The 18,806-nt window shown below is 49.7% G+C and overlaps 1 protein-coding gene across 1 annotated transcript in view; it reads right to left on the bottom strand.

Annotated features, from left to right (window-relative positions):
- LOC132419285 (gamma-aminobutyric acid receptor subunit rho-2) overlaps positions 1 to 17,007 on the bottom strand; it is a 29,732-nt gene extending 12,725 nt beyond the window's left edge. The window contains exon 1 of the mRNA XM_060003270.1: positions 16,908 to 17,007. Coding sequence (XP_059859253.1) covers positions 16,908 to 16,926 — 19 coding nt within the window. The 5' untranslated portion in view covers positions 16,927 to 17,007. The remainder of the gene's footprint in view (positions 1 to 16,907) is intronic.
- Between the last annotated feature and the right edge of the window lie 1,799 nt (positions 17,008 to 18,806).

Below are 18,806 nucleotides of genomic sequence, written 5' to 3'. Positions count from 1 at the left end.
GGAGGGTCTTCCAGCAGCCTGGCTGGGGCCCCCTCCCAGGACCCAGACCCCTGAGCCCCTGTGCGGGACCGTGTGTTCCCAACATCACCATGGGAAGCAGGGCTGGTTAATTCCCCGTCCCCTGGACGGACCTTCCTTCACTTGAGACATTAAAACAGCCCAGGGCTGGAGCTCTTAACCCTCATCACCTTTCCCCCTTGTTCCCTTTCTCTAAAGTGCCACATCCAGTCGTCCCAAGAGCCAAAGGGCAGAAACAGTATAGCCATCACCCTCTTTGGACCCACTTCCCTGTGGCCTGGTTTTCAGATAATGGGCACAGTGTTTGACCAGCAGCTGGTTTTGGCAACGGACATTTTCCAGATAAAGTACAACAGCTTGCTTGGTGCCTGTCACTGTGTCTCTCTGTCCCCCGGGGCCTGCCTTGCTCTCCGCAGTTCCAGCCGTCCTTTGGAGAGAAATTTGATAACGGCTGTGAGGGTGGCGTTCAGCCTCTGGAGGTACTGCCCACATGGGACTGCAGGTCAGGCTCCAAGGATCCTGGGTTGTTGGAAAACATCTGTGTGCTCAGGAGGCTTCAGAGCTGCGCTCGGGGACTCGCACCCCAAGCTTGAACGGGACCAACAGCTCTGCCCTCCTTGGTCCAAGTGCAATGGAGGTGACCTTTGCCTCTGACTTGCCCCACAGCCCAAGACTAACGCTCCACCCCCAGGATCTCCCGAGCTCTTCATTTTGTGGCCCTTCCCCACCTGATTTTCGAGAAATTCTTCCAAATGACTGGTCTTTCTCCTTTTTCTGTGAGCAGTTTTATGTTTAGAGTATGATTGAGTCCTATAAGGTGTTAGAAAGAAAATAAGCTAACTAGGCATTTGTGCATTGGCCCCTGAACACTGACGTGGGTTTTTCTACTTTCAGAGAGGGATCTGGTGAGCCAAATGGAAGTCACTGGTGGAATTTCAGGCAGTAGAGCCAGTGAGGCAACAAATTCAGAAGGGAAATACGTGTTTAGCCAAGAGCTATTCTTGGTTCCTAGCCTTTCTGCAATTATTTCTCCTCACATGGTCCTGGAAAGCACACGTTAGGGATTTATCCATTTTTGAAATAAAGCTATATGTCATTTCTTCTCCACTGACTCTACAAGAATAAATGTGAGGTAGAATTTTAAGACAAATTAAAACAGAATTTGCCAACAGGCATCCTGCCCTAAATGAAGGTGTTTTTCAAGCAGAAGGAGCATGATCCAGAAAGAAAGCTGGAGATGCAAGAATGAAAGACCAACAAAAATAGTAAATATATGTATGATTCTAAGGGAACACTGACTATATAAAACAATATTAACCATGTGTTGTAGGATTGAAAAAACTAAATAAAAATATACAACATTTAAGAAGGGAGAGGTATAAATGGAGTGAAAGTGTTCTGAGGTCTTTGCATTGTCTGGAGGACAGTAAAAATAGTTACTTAACATACTAGTACTATAAGCCAAAGATTCATGTTGTTTTCTAGGGAACCACAAAAAAAAGTAGTAAGGGTATATATTTCCAAAACTAAAATAGAAAAGCCAAAATAGGTATAACCAAAAATAATCAGTCTAAACAAAAGCAAGAAAGGAAGGAGAAAAAAAAGAGAGAACATAAAGAATAGGTTGGACAATAAAAAGGATATGATAGGGGGCTTCCCTGGTGGCGCAGTGGTTGAGAGTCCGCCTGCCGATGCAGGGGACGCGGGTTCATGCCCTGGTCCGGGAAGATCCCACATGCCGTGGAGCAGTTGGACCCGCGAGCCATGGCCACTGAGCCTGCGCGTCCGGAGCCTGTGCTCCACAACGGGAGAGGCCGCAGCAGTGAGAGGCCCGCGTACCGCAAAAAAATAAAAAAAATAAAATAAAAAACTCCTAAGAGTTCCATTAAGAAAAAATCAGACAATCCAATACAAAAAGGGGCAAGAGATTTGAATAGGCATTTTGCAAAAGAAGAAATAAACAATAGACAAATGAGAAAGTACTCAACTGCATTAACAGCTCCCTTAGAACCACAATGAGATATTACTACTATATACTAACAAACTTGGCTCATATGAGAGTAGCTACACCAAGTGTTGATAAGGATATGGAGCAACAGGAACGCTCATACTCTGCCACTGGTGGGTGTAAATTGGTACAACTACCTTAGAAGGCATTATCCAGCAAAATGGAAGATATATAAACCTCATGACGCAGTCTATCTACAGAATAGGTTAAATACATTGTGGTATATTCATACAATGGAATGTATAGTTACACGCAACAACACTATAAGATGTTCATCACTGCAGCTTGCATGGCTTGACTTTCCTCCATGGCCCTTCCCTTTCCTTGAGGACTTCTTGCGAAGTCTGAGTTAATTTGAAATATTGGTTGAGACACTTTCCCTTATTGTTGGGTGTAATCAAACATTTCAGTTTTAAAAGAGGCCTGACTTTTCTCATGGTGAGCACTGCTTCCTGAGCAGGCAGCGAGTGCCATGTGGCAGGCATTTAACCATCCACCTGGGGTGGGGTGGGCGAGGCTGGACTCAGGGGCTCTCCCTTCCACAAGCAGCATCACCATCAGCAGGCATTTGTTAGAGATGCAATTCTCGGACCCCACCCTGAGCCTCCTGCACCGGAGACATCACAAGTCCTGCTGATCTACAGTCAAGTCTGAGGGCACTGGACAACTGATCTTTTTTTTTTTTTTTTTTTTTGCGGTACGCGGGCCTCTCACTGTTGCAGCCTCTCCCGTTGCGGAGCACAGGCTCCGGACGCGCAGGCTCAGCGGCCATGGCTCACGCGCTCAGCCACTCCGCGGCACGTGGAATCTTCCCAGACCGGGGCACGAACCCGTGTCCCCTGCATCGGCAGGCGGACTCTCCACCACTGCGCCACCAGGGAAGCCCTGGACAACTGATCTTTAAGGAACCCCCAGGAGTGAGATTTTACAACGTCCCATGTCCTGGTTACCATTTTTCTCTTTGTTTTCAAACTTTTTCACGATCCCATCTCCACCAGCTGACTCTACTTCCTACCTATCCATGCCTTCCTTCCCCCATAATACTTGCTGAGTCGAGCAGTCTTTACCCAAGCCTGACCTCCCTCCCGTGACCAACCTCCTTAGCTGAAACCCCGTCCCTCTTCCATCTCTGTGACACAGCTCTTCCCTGGCTCCTTCTCTGAGGTCCTTGGGCCCCTCCTGGGCTCGATCTCTGACCCGGACTCTGACCCTGTTGTTGTTGAAGTCTAACAGAGGTCCCCCCTGGATATCTAACCAAGTTCTTAAATTTAACATCCCAAACAGACTTGTCTATTCGGGGCCCAGCCCTGCCCCACTGCCCAGCACCCCGTCCTTCAGGCACATGGTGACCTGCTTGGTCACCGGGGTTAAATGGGGTCAGGGAGGGAAGGAGTGAGATTGCCTGGAGGGGATGGCAGAGGAGGAAGAGGCCAGGAAGAGGAGTTTAATTTTAGGGGAAGGAGCCAGTAGTTGTGAAACTGAGTCCCACTGAAACTGAGCTCCTCTGCCGAGTTTATCATTAACCCCTCTATCCAAAACTTTGTTCCCCTTCTTGTCCTGCCCTTGTTCCCCTGATGATTGAGGAGTATCAAAGAAATGTGGCGGTTGAAACTGAACAGGACCCTGTGAGGCCCTCTTGGGTACAATACCCCCTACCACGTGCCCCATTTCTTTTTTGTAGAAAAAGGCTTTATTCTCCTAGGCCTTCCCTGAGTGCCAGTCTCAAGCAGTTACTAATCAGGGAAGTGAGGGAATGCAGAAACAAAGGAAGAGCAGTCAAACAAGAAAAGTAATGATAGCTTAAACAATAGTTCAGCGATAAAACAGAGTCCTAGTTCCTCTTCAACGGGTATATATAATGATCTGACCCATATCTCTGAGCTGTTCTGCAGAAACTAAGAGCCCCCCACCCAAGTAGAGGATGGTGATTACATGCAGACTGGTTGGAACCAAAAGACTGATGATTAAGATTCCCCAAGCCTCTCCCTGTTACCCCACCACCAACCAAACAGAAGGAAGTCCACAAGTTGCAACACTTACTCCAAATGTTGCCTTTAGAAACCCTTCCCTGAAAGGAATCAGGGTGGTCAGGTCTTTGGAGCACAAGCTGCCCTTCACCACAACCCAGGGACAGTAGATTGACTTTGCTATGAGGTGGCCAAGTGGACCCAAGTTCAATTTGGTAACGGGAACAGGGTGTGAGTGTGAGTGAGGGTTTGTGCTCCAGAAGGGAAGGGCCAAAGGCACTGAGGAGGAATCAGAGGGGTCTCCTCTGAGGGCAGGAGATCCTGGGAAGAAGGCTGCCAGAGACCCAGAAGGCTGGCTTTCTCCCTAGCTTTGGCGCTCTAGCCCGTTCACTGTAACAATGGAGCACTAGACCTTACCCAGCATGAGGAACAGGGGAGGCAGAGCCAGGGAGGCCTGAGAAGCATTCAGGGAGGAGACCCCAGCTCCAAAATGAGGCATGACCCTGCCTTGAACTGGCTCCATGGGCCTCAGCTGGGCCAGCTGAGTGGCATTTGGGGCCTTGGTGGCCAGACTCCAGTGGCTTGGAAGTTCAGGGGCTGAAGGCTACGGAGTAAAGCATGGGAGCATTCGGGAGGGTCTCCCCTCACAGTCTGGGTGCCCTAAACACAGAGGGCACCTTAAATGGGGGTGGAGCTAAAGTATACTGGGTGAAACACATGCGTTCCTAGAAAATTCCCTAGGAAGGCATCACATTGGAGACAGTCCAGCTGGAGACGTAACTAGGCATTAACCTTGCAAAGTGACACAGCAGTTGTGATATTGTGATATAATGAGAAATATGTATTTGGTCCTCAGCCCCAGTTCCTGGCACAGAGCTCCTAAAACCCTTGTAACTTCCTGAGTGAGAGGGGTGAGAGGAGTGTATTTTGTTATTTATAACAACCCCTTACTAACCACACCTGAGTTTATGCTAGTGTGGTGGCTCTCCTGGGCTCCTGGATAGTTTCAAGATGGGGCTGGTTGCCAAGGAACAGCCATGTGATTAGAGGGTTGGAGCTTTCAGCCCCACCTCCCAACTCCCAAGGAGGGGGAGGGGGGAGGGGCTGGAGGTTGAATTAATCACCAGTGGCCAATGATTTCATCAATCGTGTCTACACAGTGGAACATCCATAAAACCCCTGAACAACAGGGTTCAGTGAGCTTCCTGGTTGGTGAACACATCCACATGCCAGGAAGGTAGTGCCCCCAGCTCCGCGGGACAGAAACCCCTGAGCTCAGCACCCTTCCGGTCCTCACCCTATGCCCCTCTTCATCCGCTATCCATCTGTGTCTTATATAATGTTCTTTATAATAAGCTGGGAACCATAAGTAAAGTGTTTCCCTGATTCTATGAGCCATTATAGCAAATTATCACACCTGAGAAGGGGGTTGTGGGAACCCTCAATTTTGCAGCCAAGTCGGAGAGAAGTGCAGGTAACTCGGGGACCTACTACTTGTGATTGGTATCTGAACTGAGGGGCAGTCTTCTGGGCCTGAGCCCTTAACCTGTGGTGTCTGCACTAACCCCAGGTAGTGTTAGAACTGAATTAAATTGTAGGACACCCAGCTGGTGTCCACAGACAACAGGGGAATTGCTTGGTGCGGAAAACCCACACATTTGAGTCAGAAGCGTTGTGAGCAGAACAGATCATAGTAATAGTAACAGTACAAGCCTTTATCCCAGGAGAGGCCCTAAGGGAGCGTATGCTGTGAGTCTAGGAGGCCATGAGCTCCCTGGGGCCGTAGCCATGTCTTTATCACGTCAGCAACCAGTGCTTTGATGCACTGCTTCCACCATCCCCTTCCCCCCAACACACACACACACGCACACACACACACACACACACACACACACACGGTCTCTACTGTGTTCAGTGCTTCCTGTAGGACACTTGAGTCCGTCTTCATGACAATCTGGTGAGGAAGGTACTGATATTACCTCCATTCTACAGGTGAGAATCTGAGGACTAGAGAAGCGACGGAGGTCCCCATCAGAGAGAGGCACACCACAAGCTGATCCCAGGGGTCCACTTCCAGAGCCCCTGCTCTAACGAATGCATTATGCTGACCAGAGCATTCCTTTTTTTTTTAATTTATTAAAAAAAATTTTTTTATACAGCAGGTTCTTATTATTTACCTATTTTATACATATTAGTGTATACATGTCAATCCCAATCTCCCAGTTCATCCCACCCCCTCCCACCCTCCCACCCCCTCACCCCCACTCCCCGCTTTCCCCCCTTGGTGTCCATACGTTTGTTCTCTACATCTGTGTCTCTATTTCTGCCTTGCAAACCGGTTCATCGGTCCCATTTTTCTAGATTCCACATATATGCGTTAATATACAATATTTGTTTTTCTCTTTCTGACTTACTCTACTCTGTATGACAGTCTCTAGGTCCATCCACGTCTCTACACATGACCCAATTTCATTCCTTTTTATGGCTGAGTAATATATGTACTACATCTTCTTTATCCATTCATCTGTCGATGGGCATTTAGGTTGATTCCATGACCTGGCTAATGTAAATAGTGCTGCAATGAACACTGGGGTGCATGTGTCTTTTTGAATTATGGTTTTCTCAGGGTATATGCCCAGTAGTGGGATTGCTGGGTCATATGGTAATTCTATTTTTAGTTTTTTAAGGGACCTCCATACTGTTCTCCATAGTGGCTGTATCAATTTACATTCCCACCAACAGTGCAAGAGGGTTCCCTTTTCTCCACACCCTCTCCAGCATTTGTTGTTTGCAGATATTCTGATGATGCCCATTCTAACTGGTGTGAGGTGATACCTCATTGTAGATTTGGTTGGCATTTCTCTAATAATTAGTGATTTCAAGCAGCTTTTCATGTGCCTCTTGGCCATCTGTATGTCTTCTTTAGAAATGTCTATTTAGGTCTTCTGCCCATTTTTGGATTGGGTTGTTTGTTTTTCTGATATTGAGCTACATGAGCTGTTTATGTATTTTGGAGATTTCCTGTTGCTTCGTTTGCAAATTTTTTCTCCCATTCTGAGGGTTGGCTTTTGGTCTTGTTTATAGTTTCCTTTGCTGTGCAAAAGCTTTTAAGTTTCCTTAGGTCCCATTTGTTTATTCTTGTTTTTATTTCCATTTCTCTAGGAGGTGGGTCAAAAACCATCTTGCTGTGATTTATGTCAAAGACTGTTCTTCCTATGTTTCCCTCTAAGAGTTTTATAATGTCCGGTCTTACATTTAGGTCTTTAATCCATTTTGAGTTTATTTTTGTGTATGGTGTTAGGGAGTGTTCTAATTTCATTCCTTTACACGTACCTGTCCAGTTTTCCCAGCACCACTTATTGAAGAGACTGTCTTTTCTCCATTGTATATCCTTGCCTCCTTTGTCATAGATTAGTTGACCATAGGAGCGTGGGTTTATCTCTGGGCTTTCTATCCTGTTCCATTGATCTATATTTCTGCTTTTGTGCCAGTACCATATTATCTTCATTACTTTAGCTTTGTAGTATAGTCTGAAGTCAGGGAGTCTGATTCCTCCAGCTCCGTTTTTTTTTTCCTCAAGACTGCTTTGGCTATTCGGGATCTTTTGTGTCTCCATACAAATTTTAAGATTTTTTTGTTCTAGTTCTGTAAAAAAAGCCATTGGTAATTTGATAAGGATTGCACTGAATCTGTAGATTCCTTTGGGCAATATAGTCATTTTCACAATATTGATTCTTCCAATCCAAGAACATGGTATATCTCTCCATCTGTTTGTATCATCTTTAATTTCTTTCATCAGTGTCTTATAGTTTTCTGCATACAGGTCTTTTGTCTCCCTAGGTAGATTTATTCCTAGGTATTTTATTCTTTTTGTTGCAATGGTGAATGGGATTCTTTCCTTAATTTCTCTTTCATCGGACAGGCTGTCAGATGAAGCAAGGGGGCCACCATGGACAGATGTTCATAGCAGACTCGAGAACGGACGTGCAGCAAGAGACAGCCTTCTACGACAGAAGAGTCCTGTCAGGGGGAGGTAAGCTGGGGAGGCAGCTGGGCCAGACCGTGGAACTTTCGGGACACAGAGGGGAGAGGCGGGTCTGCATTTCATCCCGTGGAATATGGGAAGCCCTGAAGTTTCTGAGGGAGCAGCACAGGGAAGGGGTGTTTCCAGAAGGTGAATTTGGCTATGAGGTGTGGTTTGGGGGCCATGGTGTTGGTTTCGGTAGTGCTTCCAACCTTCTTATCATTATCATCCACGAAAGAGAAAATTTAATTTATTTAAGTATGAATTCATTTAAATTTAAATTAAATACTAAGGAATAAGATGGGAAGGGAAGGTGGAGCTTTGGAGGGCCACAAGCATTGTAATGTCTAAGATTTTTTTCACCCCCCCAAGAAGGCATTGAGAATGTGTGGTGTGAGGGGGCAGATCTGAGAGACACTGTGATGCATGAATTGATTCAACTTGGTTGATCTAGGAGGGGAAAGGGCAGGAGGGAGGGGGGCAAAATCAGCAAGGTCTCCACAGCTCCCTGCCTGAGTCACCTAAGAGAAAGCTGATAGAAAATCAGCAGGTTGCCTAAGTGATGGCCGGAAGTATGGGTTTTGCAAGTATCTCAAGGAAGCACAGGAGCCAGTATTTCATCTCCTAAATTCAGCCCTTTGGTGGTTGCATGTGGTGCAGGAAGGGTTCTCCTGTGCTCTAGAAGCTGACATGGGGAGAGTACTGCAGGCCCAGCCATTGCCCCAACCTGCCCCTGGTCCCACCTTCCCCGCTCACTCAATCTCGGCCGGTCCAGCCGTTGCCCCTCTGGGAAAGCAGACCCACACTCCGCCCTGCTCTGTGCTGGGCAGCTGACCAGTAAGGGCAGCGTCCACATTTACAAACCCACCCCCAGGCAGGAGCACAACTGGGGGCCCATATGCCACATGTTTGAATGTCTAAAGGTTATAAATCAAGCTAAGAAACTGCAAAAAGATATATAGCCTCCCCTACTTCTTTGACAAATACATGTTCATATCAACCCGGAAGGCCAAGCCCAGCCTCAGAACTCTGACTCCTGGGAGCTCCGGCTGGGACATGGCAGGGCAGGGAGAGCGGGCCCAGCTCCGGAGCTGCCCTTTTCCCACCCACAGCAGCAGCCGGCACAGAGAAGAGCCTGGCGTGTGCCGGTGGACACCCCTGCCCACTATCTGAGCTCTATCCAAAGCCGTCTGAAAGGCAGCCCTCAGCCCCACTCAGCACCAGGGGGTGGGGTGGGGTGGGGTGGGGTAGGGCTGGGGAGGGGTGGAAGGGGAGGGATGGAAGGGGAGGGGTGGAAGGGGAGGGGTGGAAGGGGAGGGGAGGGGGAAGGGGAAAGGAGGGGGAGGGGAGAGGGGAGGGGAGAGGGGAGGGGGGAGGGGGGAGGGGAGAGGGGAGGGGGGGGACCCCGCATGCGCAGTACAGCCCCCAACCCCACCCCTGGGGCTCGCCTAGGGAGGAGGCCCAGGCAGGTCCCGAGGTGGGCTCTGGGCTGTGTGGACATGATTCTGGGTCCCAGTACCCAAGTGTGGCCTAGAAGGGAAATCTCAGGTGGGCACGTCCTCTTGGCCCACAGACCACGCCCTGAGTGCAGGTGAGGATCACACACAGGACCTCCTTGCCTTGACCTATGGCCGCTGCTCACAGCGGGCCCTCGTCTTCTGCCTTCTGGTTGGTTCAGCCAATGAAGGTGCCAGCGGGTCTCAGAAGGCTGGAGGAGACGAAGACGAACTGATTCTCTCCCCCAGCCCTCCCTGCAGGCTTCATGGGCCCGTCCTCTCCTGGACGCCAGGGCTCCCCTGTAGGGCACCCCCTTCCCAAGGCTCTGGCTCTTTTCCAGATTCTGGGAACTGCTCCCTCCTCTTGCCCTCCACCCCTAACCTGGTGAAGGCTCCACACTCTTCCAGCCCTCAAGGCTTCACTGCCAGCTTGCTGGTTTCCTTTAACCCTGCCCACCCCTTTGTGAACAGACCTTCATTAAACTCTCCACTGTCCCCCCACTGTTACTGTAGCTTTTCCCAATGCCTCCCGCCTGGGCTCCTTCTGGGTGGATGGCCGCCCCCAGGCAGACACTCAGGTGTCCCAGCTTCCTCCGGTTCCAGCGGTGGCTGTCTCCCTCCTTCACTTCTCACGATCCCTCCACTTTTTTTTTTTTAATTGGAGTATAGTTGATTTACAATGTTGTGTTCGTTTTAGGTGTACAGCAAAGTGACTCAGTTATACATATACATATATCCATTCTTTTTCAGATTCTCTTCTGATATAGGTTATCACAGAATATTGAGTAGAGTTCCCTGTGCTATACAGTAGGTCCTTGTTGGTTATCTATCTTATGTATAGTAGTGTGTGTATGTTAATCCCAAACTCCTGATTTATCCGTCCCCCTAACATTTTCCCTTTGGTAACCATAAGTTTGTTTCTGAAATCTGTGAGTCTGTTTCTGGTTTGTAAATAAGTTCATTTGTATCATTTTTTAAAATTAGATTCCACATATGAGTGATATCATATGATATTTGTCTTTCTCTGTCTGACTTACTTCACTCAGTATGAAAATCTCTAGGTTCATCCATGTTGCTGCAAATGGCATTATTTCATTTTTTTATGGCTAATATTACATTGTATATATGTACCACATCTTTTTTTTTTTAGTTTAGTTATTTATTTTTGTCTGCGTTGGGTCTTCGTTGCTGCACGTGGGCTTTCTCTAGTTGCAGCGAGAGGGGCTATTCTTTGTTGCGTTGTGAGGGGTTCTCATTGCGGTGGTTTCTCTTGTTGCAGAGCACGGGCTCTAGGTGCGCAGGTTCAGTAGCTGTGGTGCACGGGCTTAGTTGCTCTGCGGCATGTGGGATCTTTCCAGACCAGGGCTCGAACCTGAGTCCCCTGCATTGGCAGGCGGATTCTTAACCACTACGCCACTGGGGAAGCCACACATCTTCTTTATCCATTCTTTCTAGGCCTTAGCTTAACCCCCATCAACTCAGACCTGGACCATGGCTGAAGTGGCCAGCTAGCGTCCCGCATCCATTCTTAGCTGCTCCAGCCTCTTCCTAGCAGACCCTCAGGGAGCTTTCTAAAGCACAGGTATCATCTTGCCCTTCCGCAGCCTGGGCTGCACTGCCCCCTCTACACACATATGCACACACACACACACACACACACACACACACACACACACGCTGCTCGCATTCCGCTGCCCTCCTGTTATCCGTGAGCACCCTCCTCCCTGATCCCTCCTTCCCTCCCACCCGCTGGGCTCACCCCCTGCGCATCTTTCCCGACTCATTGCGAGTATCGCCTCCTGAATGAAGGCGTCACTGCCAGCTTGCTGGTTTCCTCTCTCTGGATGGAGCTGACCACTCAGTTCCCCCCGTCAGCAGAGATGCCCTACATTGCTTCTGTGATACTTGACTGCACTTAGTCATTTCTCTGTTTCCCTTGTAGACTGTTAGCTTCCTGGGAACACTGTCGTGTCAGGCGGAGTGACCGAATGCACACCCTTCCCGGCAAGGGTGGCTCCTTGGCCTTCATCCTCCCAGGCTCCTCGGGGCCACCCTTCCCTGGTGCCCACGGCCAGACCCTGCTGCTCGCACCCCACGGCTCCCCTGTCCTTCCAGCAGCTCTCCATAATTTAACAACTTGATGTGAGGATTTCATTAACACTGGTCTCCCCAACCAGAGCATTGACACTCCAAGGACTGTGGCTGTCTTGCTCACTGCTGGGTCCCCGAATGCCATGGACCCTGTTTCACACATAACAGCTCCAAAACACACTGTACTTGTCTTATGAATGAAAGTGAAAGTATTTTGGTTGGAGAACCTAACCTACTTTGTGGTCACTTCCTGACCATCCTAACAAACTCCTTGGATGTAATTCAAAAGAATCCGTGATGACATTACACCCCTCCTTTACCTTCCATCTCTACAGTTTGAATTAAAAATCAGTATCATGCTGGTGAGGATGTAAACTGATGCAGCTGCTGTAGAAGAAAGTGTGGGAGTTTCTGAAAAAACTAAACATAGAGCTACCACGTGACCCAGCAATTCCACTTCTGGGTATAAACCCCGAAGAATTGAAAACAGGGTCTTGAATAGATGTTTGCACACACATGTCCATGGCAGAATTATTCCCGGGAGCCAAAAGGTAAAAACAACCCAAATGTCCACTGACAGATGAATGGCACTTAAACAAGACGTGATATATTCATACAATGGAATATTATTTGGCCTTACACGCTACAACATGGATGAACCTCGAAGGCATAATGCTAAGTGAATAAGCCAGTCACAAAAAGACAAATACTGTATGATTCCACTAACATGAGAAACCTAGAGCGGTCAAATTCATAGAGACAGAAAGGGGAATGGTGGTTGCCAGGGGCAGGGGGAAGCAGGAGTAAAGAGTTATTGTTTCGGGACTTCCCTGGTGGTGCAGTGGTTAAGGATCTGCCTGCCAATGCAGGGGACACGGGTTCGATCCCTGGTCCAGGAGGATCCCACATGCCGCAGAGCAACTAAGTCCGTGCGCCACAACTACTGAGCCTGCGCTCTAGAGCCCGCAAGCCACAACTACTGAAGCCCGCATGCCTAGAGCCCATGCTCTGCAACAAGAGAAGCCACCACAATGAGAAGCCCACGCACCACAACGAAGAGCAGCCCCTGCTCTCTGCAACTAGAGAAAGCCCGTGCGCAGCCAAAAATAAACAGATAAATTTGTTTTTTTCAAAAAAAGAGTTATTGTTTCATTGACAATTTAGGAAGATGAAAAAGTCCTGGAGATGTATGCTGGTGACGATTGCACAACAACGCGAATATTCTTTCGCCACTGAACTGTATGGTTAAAATGGTGCATTTTATGCTATGTACGTTTTAGCAGTCTTTTTAATTTTAAAAAATCAGCATTGCACTCGTTCTCCTAACAAATGGAGGGGAAACCCCAGGCCTCTGGAGGTTCTCCTAACCAGGACACACCAGCAAACCAGGCAGCTGGGAGCTTAGACCAGATATTTTTGTTTCAACTGATCCCTGGGATTATTAGGAAGCTGCTAGATTTTTAATCTTTTCTTTTTCCAGACTGAAAAGGTCATCCGAGGGATATCTAGCCTTAGGCAAATTCCTCTCTAGCAATTATTTTTAAATGTCAGTCCACAAGGAAGCCCCTCTTCGAAAAACAAGTTAGGAAGAGAAGACAGGGATGCAACACACACCCCACAGTTGTTGACGGACGTCTTGTTGGCGTGGCCCGCTGAGCGTGCATGGCTGCCTTTTAGAGGGGCGTGTTAGGCTGGGCAGGCATTAGGGCCGGTTGAGCCCAGGCTCTGCTTTGGACCAGGTATCTGGCACAGGGCTGCCCCCAAGGAAGGCGGGCTTTCTCTTAGTCACACAGAGCCATCTATGTGCTGTCTGCCAGCCTCCTCCCTCAGAGACACACCCACCCCCTGGCCAGTGCCTCTGCGCAGAAGTGAGGAGCTGGATGGAATGGAGACCCTCAGGAGGACCTGCAAGGAAGGCTTCTTGGCTCTAAACCATCTGCAGATGCTCCAGGGATTATGGATTATGGCAATCATTGGAACCCCAGGCGGTGGGAAGCTCCCTCCTCTGATGGCCCCATCCAGCCTGCTTGGCCATGTTGCAGCAAAAATAGAAATGAGACCTTTCTGATAAACAAGGAAAATAAGGAAACAATGAACAGGCTGGGGAATCAACATAAACAGGTCTGAAAGAGTTAAGCAATCTTGGTTATTGTTTAGCTGTTACTACTAACAAACACTTGTAGCTAGACTTGTCCTTCACAAAGCTGATTCCTCTCTGACTCCATACAAATGACCCGTTGCACCTGGCCTTTCTTCTCCCCCTACACTCCCTTGTAGCACTCTTCATCTCAGAAAGGAGTTCACGGGCCGATAACTTCAGGGACACCAGACCCGGGTGCTGAGCTGCCTGATGCCAGCTTTGGCCATGAATTTGCAGAAGAAAAGAAATGCAAGACCTTCACTACTTTTGATCCTTATCATATACCCCTTTGAGCCGAGCCCCACGTGTAAGATCGTCTCCGATTCCCCAAGGAGGCGGGCACAGTTCTTGAGGCGTTAGCCTCCTGTGTCTTCCCTTTGCCTGGGAAGGAAAATCAAAAGCCTCTCTATCTCTTATCTTCCAGTTCTCTGTCTCCGTATTTTTATCCGGCGTCGGTGCACAGGGAGCCAGATTGGCAACAGCCAGGACTCCACGAGTTGCAAAGATTCTTATTTATGAGTTCATGTGTGTGTACCTCACCATGTGCTCCCCTGGTCCTATTTCATCCAAGTGACATCTAGACATCCAGGAAAGCCCTGCAGGGGAGAAACGGTGCCCAGAAGACCAGCTGCTCTGGGCGGAGGGCTCGGAAAGGAGGTATAGCCCCTCCCTTGGCTTTAGTGACCCAGATCTTGACAGCTGATGTAAGAGCCTCAGGTCTTACCGCACCTGCTGGAGGTGACGCCTCCTTCCCCGGCGGCTTTCCCTAAAGTCAGGGTCTTTCCCAGACTCAGAGGCTCACTCAGGCAGGGGCAAGGGACTGTCCTCATCCTCACACTCTGGGCGGCACCAGAAGCTGCAGGGATCAGGATACACGAAGTCCAATTTGCTCCTCAAACGTGGCTTGAGGAAGGAGCACCCTGACTGAGGCCGCAGCCTGTTGGATGATTCTACTCAGACCTGGGTTTTCTGGGAACGTGGCAGGATTTCACCTGCCAGTCCTGAGAGCTAGCTCCTGGCTCCCCTGGCTTTCTCCCAGAGGAGGAGGGCGTTTTAATGAGGCTTTCACTTTTGCATGTGACATCACAGAGGAAACCCAAGTTCTGCCCCCAGTTGTTCTGTGGCCATCACTTAACCCCCTGGACCCCAGGCTCTTCTTCTGTAAACTGAAAGTCCTAACCAGGTGATGGCTCAGGCTCCTGCCGCAACATCAGCCTCCGTCAGAAAGTTACAATGTGTTATTCAGAAGATCACCCACACCCAGATACACACAGCTGCCCTACAACACTGTGCACTGAGGCAGGGTCACGTTGCGACTTTTGAGGGTGCTGGGCACTTTTGCCTTCGTGGGCCCTTCCACCAGAAAAAACATATTTAAAAAGCATACAACTGTGGTGGTATAAAGATGAATATATTAATATTATATATTAACATTTTCTTCTACCTAAAATTTTCTTTTTTTCTTCTGACTTTAAAATAACATCTTATCAGGGGCCCCTAGGAGTATTCCTTGTGAGCCCTAAACACGCCTGCTCTGCCTAGTGGCCCAGCACTGGGGGACATGCGGATTGAGGGGGTAAGAAAGAGACCCAGCTAGGAGAGTGGGCCTGCCTCAGTAGCTGTGTGACCTGGACCAGTCACCTCACCTCTCCGCGCCTCAGTTTCCCCATCTGGGCATAATAATAGTACCTACTTCACAGAGTTGTGAGGAATGAAGTCAGATCGTGTCTGTAAGCACCCTGAGTAGAATGGTGCCTGAAACAGAAGTCACTAGAAGTTGTTCGTTGTCATTAATGCTGTTGTTTGTCAACCTTGTTCCAGTCGCCCTCTGCATCTTACCCGACCCTCTAGAGGAAAGGCAAGGGGAGCAAGGATGTCTAGCTTGGACTTCCTGGAGCACATACAGCTAATTTTAGAGCTGCTTATTCACGGAAATGTTATTGAATTTTAGAAAAAACTCTTTGGTGGCATTACCCAAAACAAGCCCTCGAGGGCACCAGAACCCCTAGCTGTGCAGCATTCCATCCGGGCAGGAGGAAGAGGCAGGGGCTTGTCATCTGTCACCTGCTCTCTTCTCCTGCTCGGCAGGTGTCAGGCCTCAGGGAACTGAGTGGGAGGCTTTGAGTCCTTGTAAATTGCAACGGCCTCTGGGATAAATTAATGTCCTAATCCCCTAACAGTCACACGAGGGAGGCCTGACAGCTGGGTTTTTCTAAGGGGCTGTGAGCCTGTATGTGCCAGGGCTTTACATACATGATCTCGTTTAATCCTGACAGCAGCCCCAGATGGACGGATTACTATCCCCATTTCACAAACCAGCAAGCAGAAGCTCAGAGAGGGTCGGTGACTTGCCCACAAGTCACCTCTACTTCTTCCTGCTGCCCCAGGAGAACGTTTGCACCTGAGAGGAGCTCAAGAGCGAGATAAAGGGGAAATGGAAACCCTCCTGCCTAGGTCTCTCTGGCCGGAGGCCCATCAGCGGCCATGCTCCGGGCCTCAGTTTCCCCACCTGCACAGGGGGGACGTGGGCCCCGTGTCTCATGCATTCTGCAGTTCTCATCCCTCTCCCTGCCTGGTGGGTGCAGATGGCTGGCTCCTTTCCCAGCCCCCTCCCCTCTGTGGCATTCCTCCTGTTCCGGCCACCACTCCTCCCCACCCCGCCGAAGCAGGGAAGCTCCTTTGGGGCAATTCTGCAAGGGACCTTTGCCAGGCGTTAAACTATCGCTGCATTGGCAAGCAGGGGGCCCCCCCCAGAACCCCAAATTCCCAGCCAGGCACGGGATAGCAGAGCCAGGGGGTCCTTTTCTGTGTGGACGCTCCAGCCCTGCCACCCACCCTCCCCCTGCCCCCTGCCCATGCAGCTCTTATGCTCTTATTTTTTTCATAAAGGAAAGTTGGCAGCAGCAGTGCTGGGCCTCGGTGAATGTAAACAGCTTAATCACCCTCAGGTCCTTTTCTCAACAGCCCTCTCCACTCACTTCCTTCCAGCTCTTTTCTCCTGGGGATAATTAGTGACTGGGAGCCAGCTGGGCTTCTCTGAGTGTGAGGGGGAAAATCAGGGACCCCGGGGGGAGGGCTGTGTCTGAGGGAACCCAGTGCAGGAGCAGCAGGAAGCAGCCCTGGGATCAGTCCCCAGAGGGCCGAGGGGAGGACGCAGTCTTACCTCCAAAGGCGGGCCTCATGGTGAAATCATGGTCATCCACTCTGAGAAGTGGCTGAGGTTTTCCCTTTCGGATTTTGGTCACATCAAGGTTCTTCTTATATAGGTGACTGCAAAGGCAAGCAAGAAACTGTTTTCCGTCAGCCCACCAAGACATGGCGTGAGAAGATTTGGGGAGATGACTTCCTGCAGGGTCTACGTGTTACTCACCTTTTCGCCCATCCTACCACCTCTTTCTCCATTGAAGGGAGGTCGAGAGATAAAGGGTCCCCCCCACCCCTTACCTCCACCACCCCGGGCCTTCACAGGTGGGCTGGCCCGAGGACCTGGCCCTTCCAGAGGCTTCCTAAAGTAGATCCCCCCAAGGCAGGACACCATCCTACCTTGGCAAGCTCCTAACTGTCTTGCCCAAAGTCCTGATTGGATGACCAATGGTTGGGTCTAATGGTGGAGAATTATGATGGGTCTTTTTTTTCTGTTAAAATCTCTCTTCAGTGTTCTTATAATATTGGTTTTGAGATAAGGAAAATTCTTAGGGACTTCCCTGGTGGTCCAGTGGGTAAGACTCCACGCTCCCAATGCAGGGGGCCCGGGTTCGTTCCCTGGTCAGGGAACTAGATCCTGCATGCCGCAACTAAGACCCGGCACAGCCAATATAAATAAATAATAAATAAATAGTTTTTAAAATCAATATACCAAAGTGGCATATTTAAAAAAATAAAATAAAATTCTGAGACAAATGTAGTTAAAGTTTTAAAAGGCTGGTGTTATCCTAGGCAGACCTGATGCTCTTTCCATCTATCCAGTTGGCAGCTGTCTGAAGAATCCACCCTGGCGGAGAGAGCCTCAACCCTCGGGAGAACAGACAGTTCACAGCCAGCGGCCATCAAGGCCACAGCTGGGCACAGATAAGACTCTGCGCTCCCGTGTGCTGCGTGGCCAAAAAAAGAAAAAAAAAATTATTTTTATCCAAAAGCCAAGGAAAAAGAGGAAGGGTGTTGGGCACTTGGAGAAAGAAGCTATGATCAGATACGCTTTTGGACAAGCCCGTTGCAGCTGCACACTCCGAGGACGAGAGGCCGATGGCTTCTTCCTGTAGCTGGGAGGTGGGACCTAAGTTCCCTAGAAACACGTGTGGTCATGGAGGGGCCCTTCCAAGGAGCTTCTGCCCTCCCGGGTCTCTTCCGCAAGAAGTGGAGCCAGACCAGGCCCGGCTCCCCGCGCAGCAACTGCTGGGGGGCCGTATACAGAAGCCCCAGCAGAGACACCCCGGGAACGTGGAAGCAGAGCTCAGTCTGAGGGCTTAGCCGATCACAGACATTAAATTGTGAGGGCAGCCCTGGCTCGCGGGGAGCAAATCCCTCCCAGTCAGCACAGTTTCTCAGTTGAGAGGGGAGGATTAGGGGAAGGGAAGTTCCAGCGTGCCAGCACCCTGGAGAGAGGGAGGAGATTGAAATCCCAGTGCCATTAATAAGGACCCAGAATTTTTCTTACGGGTTCAGTTATTTGATAACACAGGCCGCTGATATCCTGATCCTTGGGCTATTGGTGTCAGCTGGATGCCCTGTACCCATCCTCCACGGGAGATGCCGGCCACTGCCCCACCCCAGACCCCAGGGGCCCGGCTCTCGCGCCCCAGACTCCAGGGGCCATATGCTGAGCCCCAGCCCCGCAGTGGGGCTGCCAGAGCTTTCACGGAACCTCAAACCCAGCCTTGTCGGGGTGTGGAGCGGGGAGAGAAGAAAAAGTGCTCACTATGCCTTTGAGAAGCAGGGCTGGTGAGCGGCAATCAACACATCATTCCAGGGGGTTTCAATTGGAGAAATCAGGTTCAGAAAGGTCAGGAAACAGGGCCACACAGCCAGGGAGCAGCAGAAGCAGGGCCTGAACCTGCCTGAACCT

The sequence above is a fragment of the Delphinus delphis genome, unplaced genomic scaffold (genome assembly GCF_949987515.2).
Source record: "Delphinus delphis unplaced genomic scaffold, mDelDel1.2 scaffold_326, whole genome shotgun sequence".
Lineage (NCBI taxonomy): Eukaryota > Metazoa > Chordata > Mammalia > Artiodactyla > Delphinidae > Delphinus > Delphinus delphis.
Note: the sequence above shows the minus strand (reverse complement) of the source record. Positions and strands in the feature narration are given on the sequence as shown.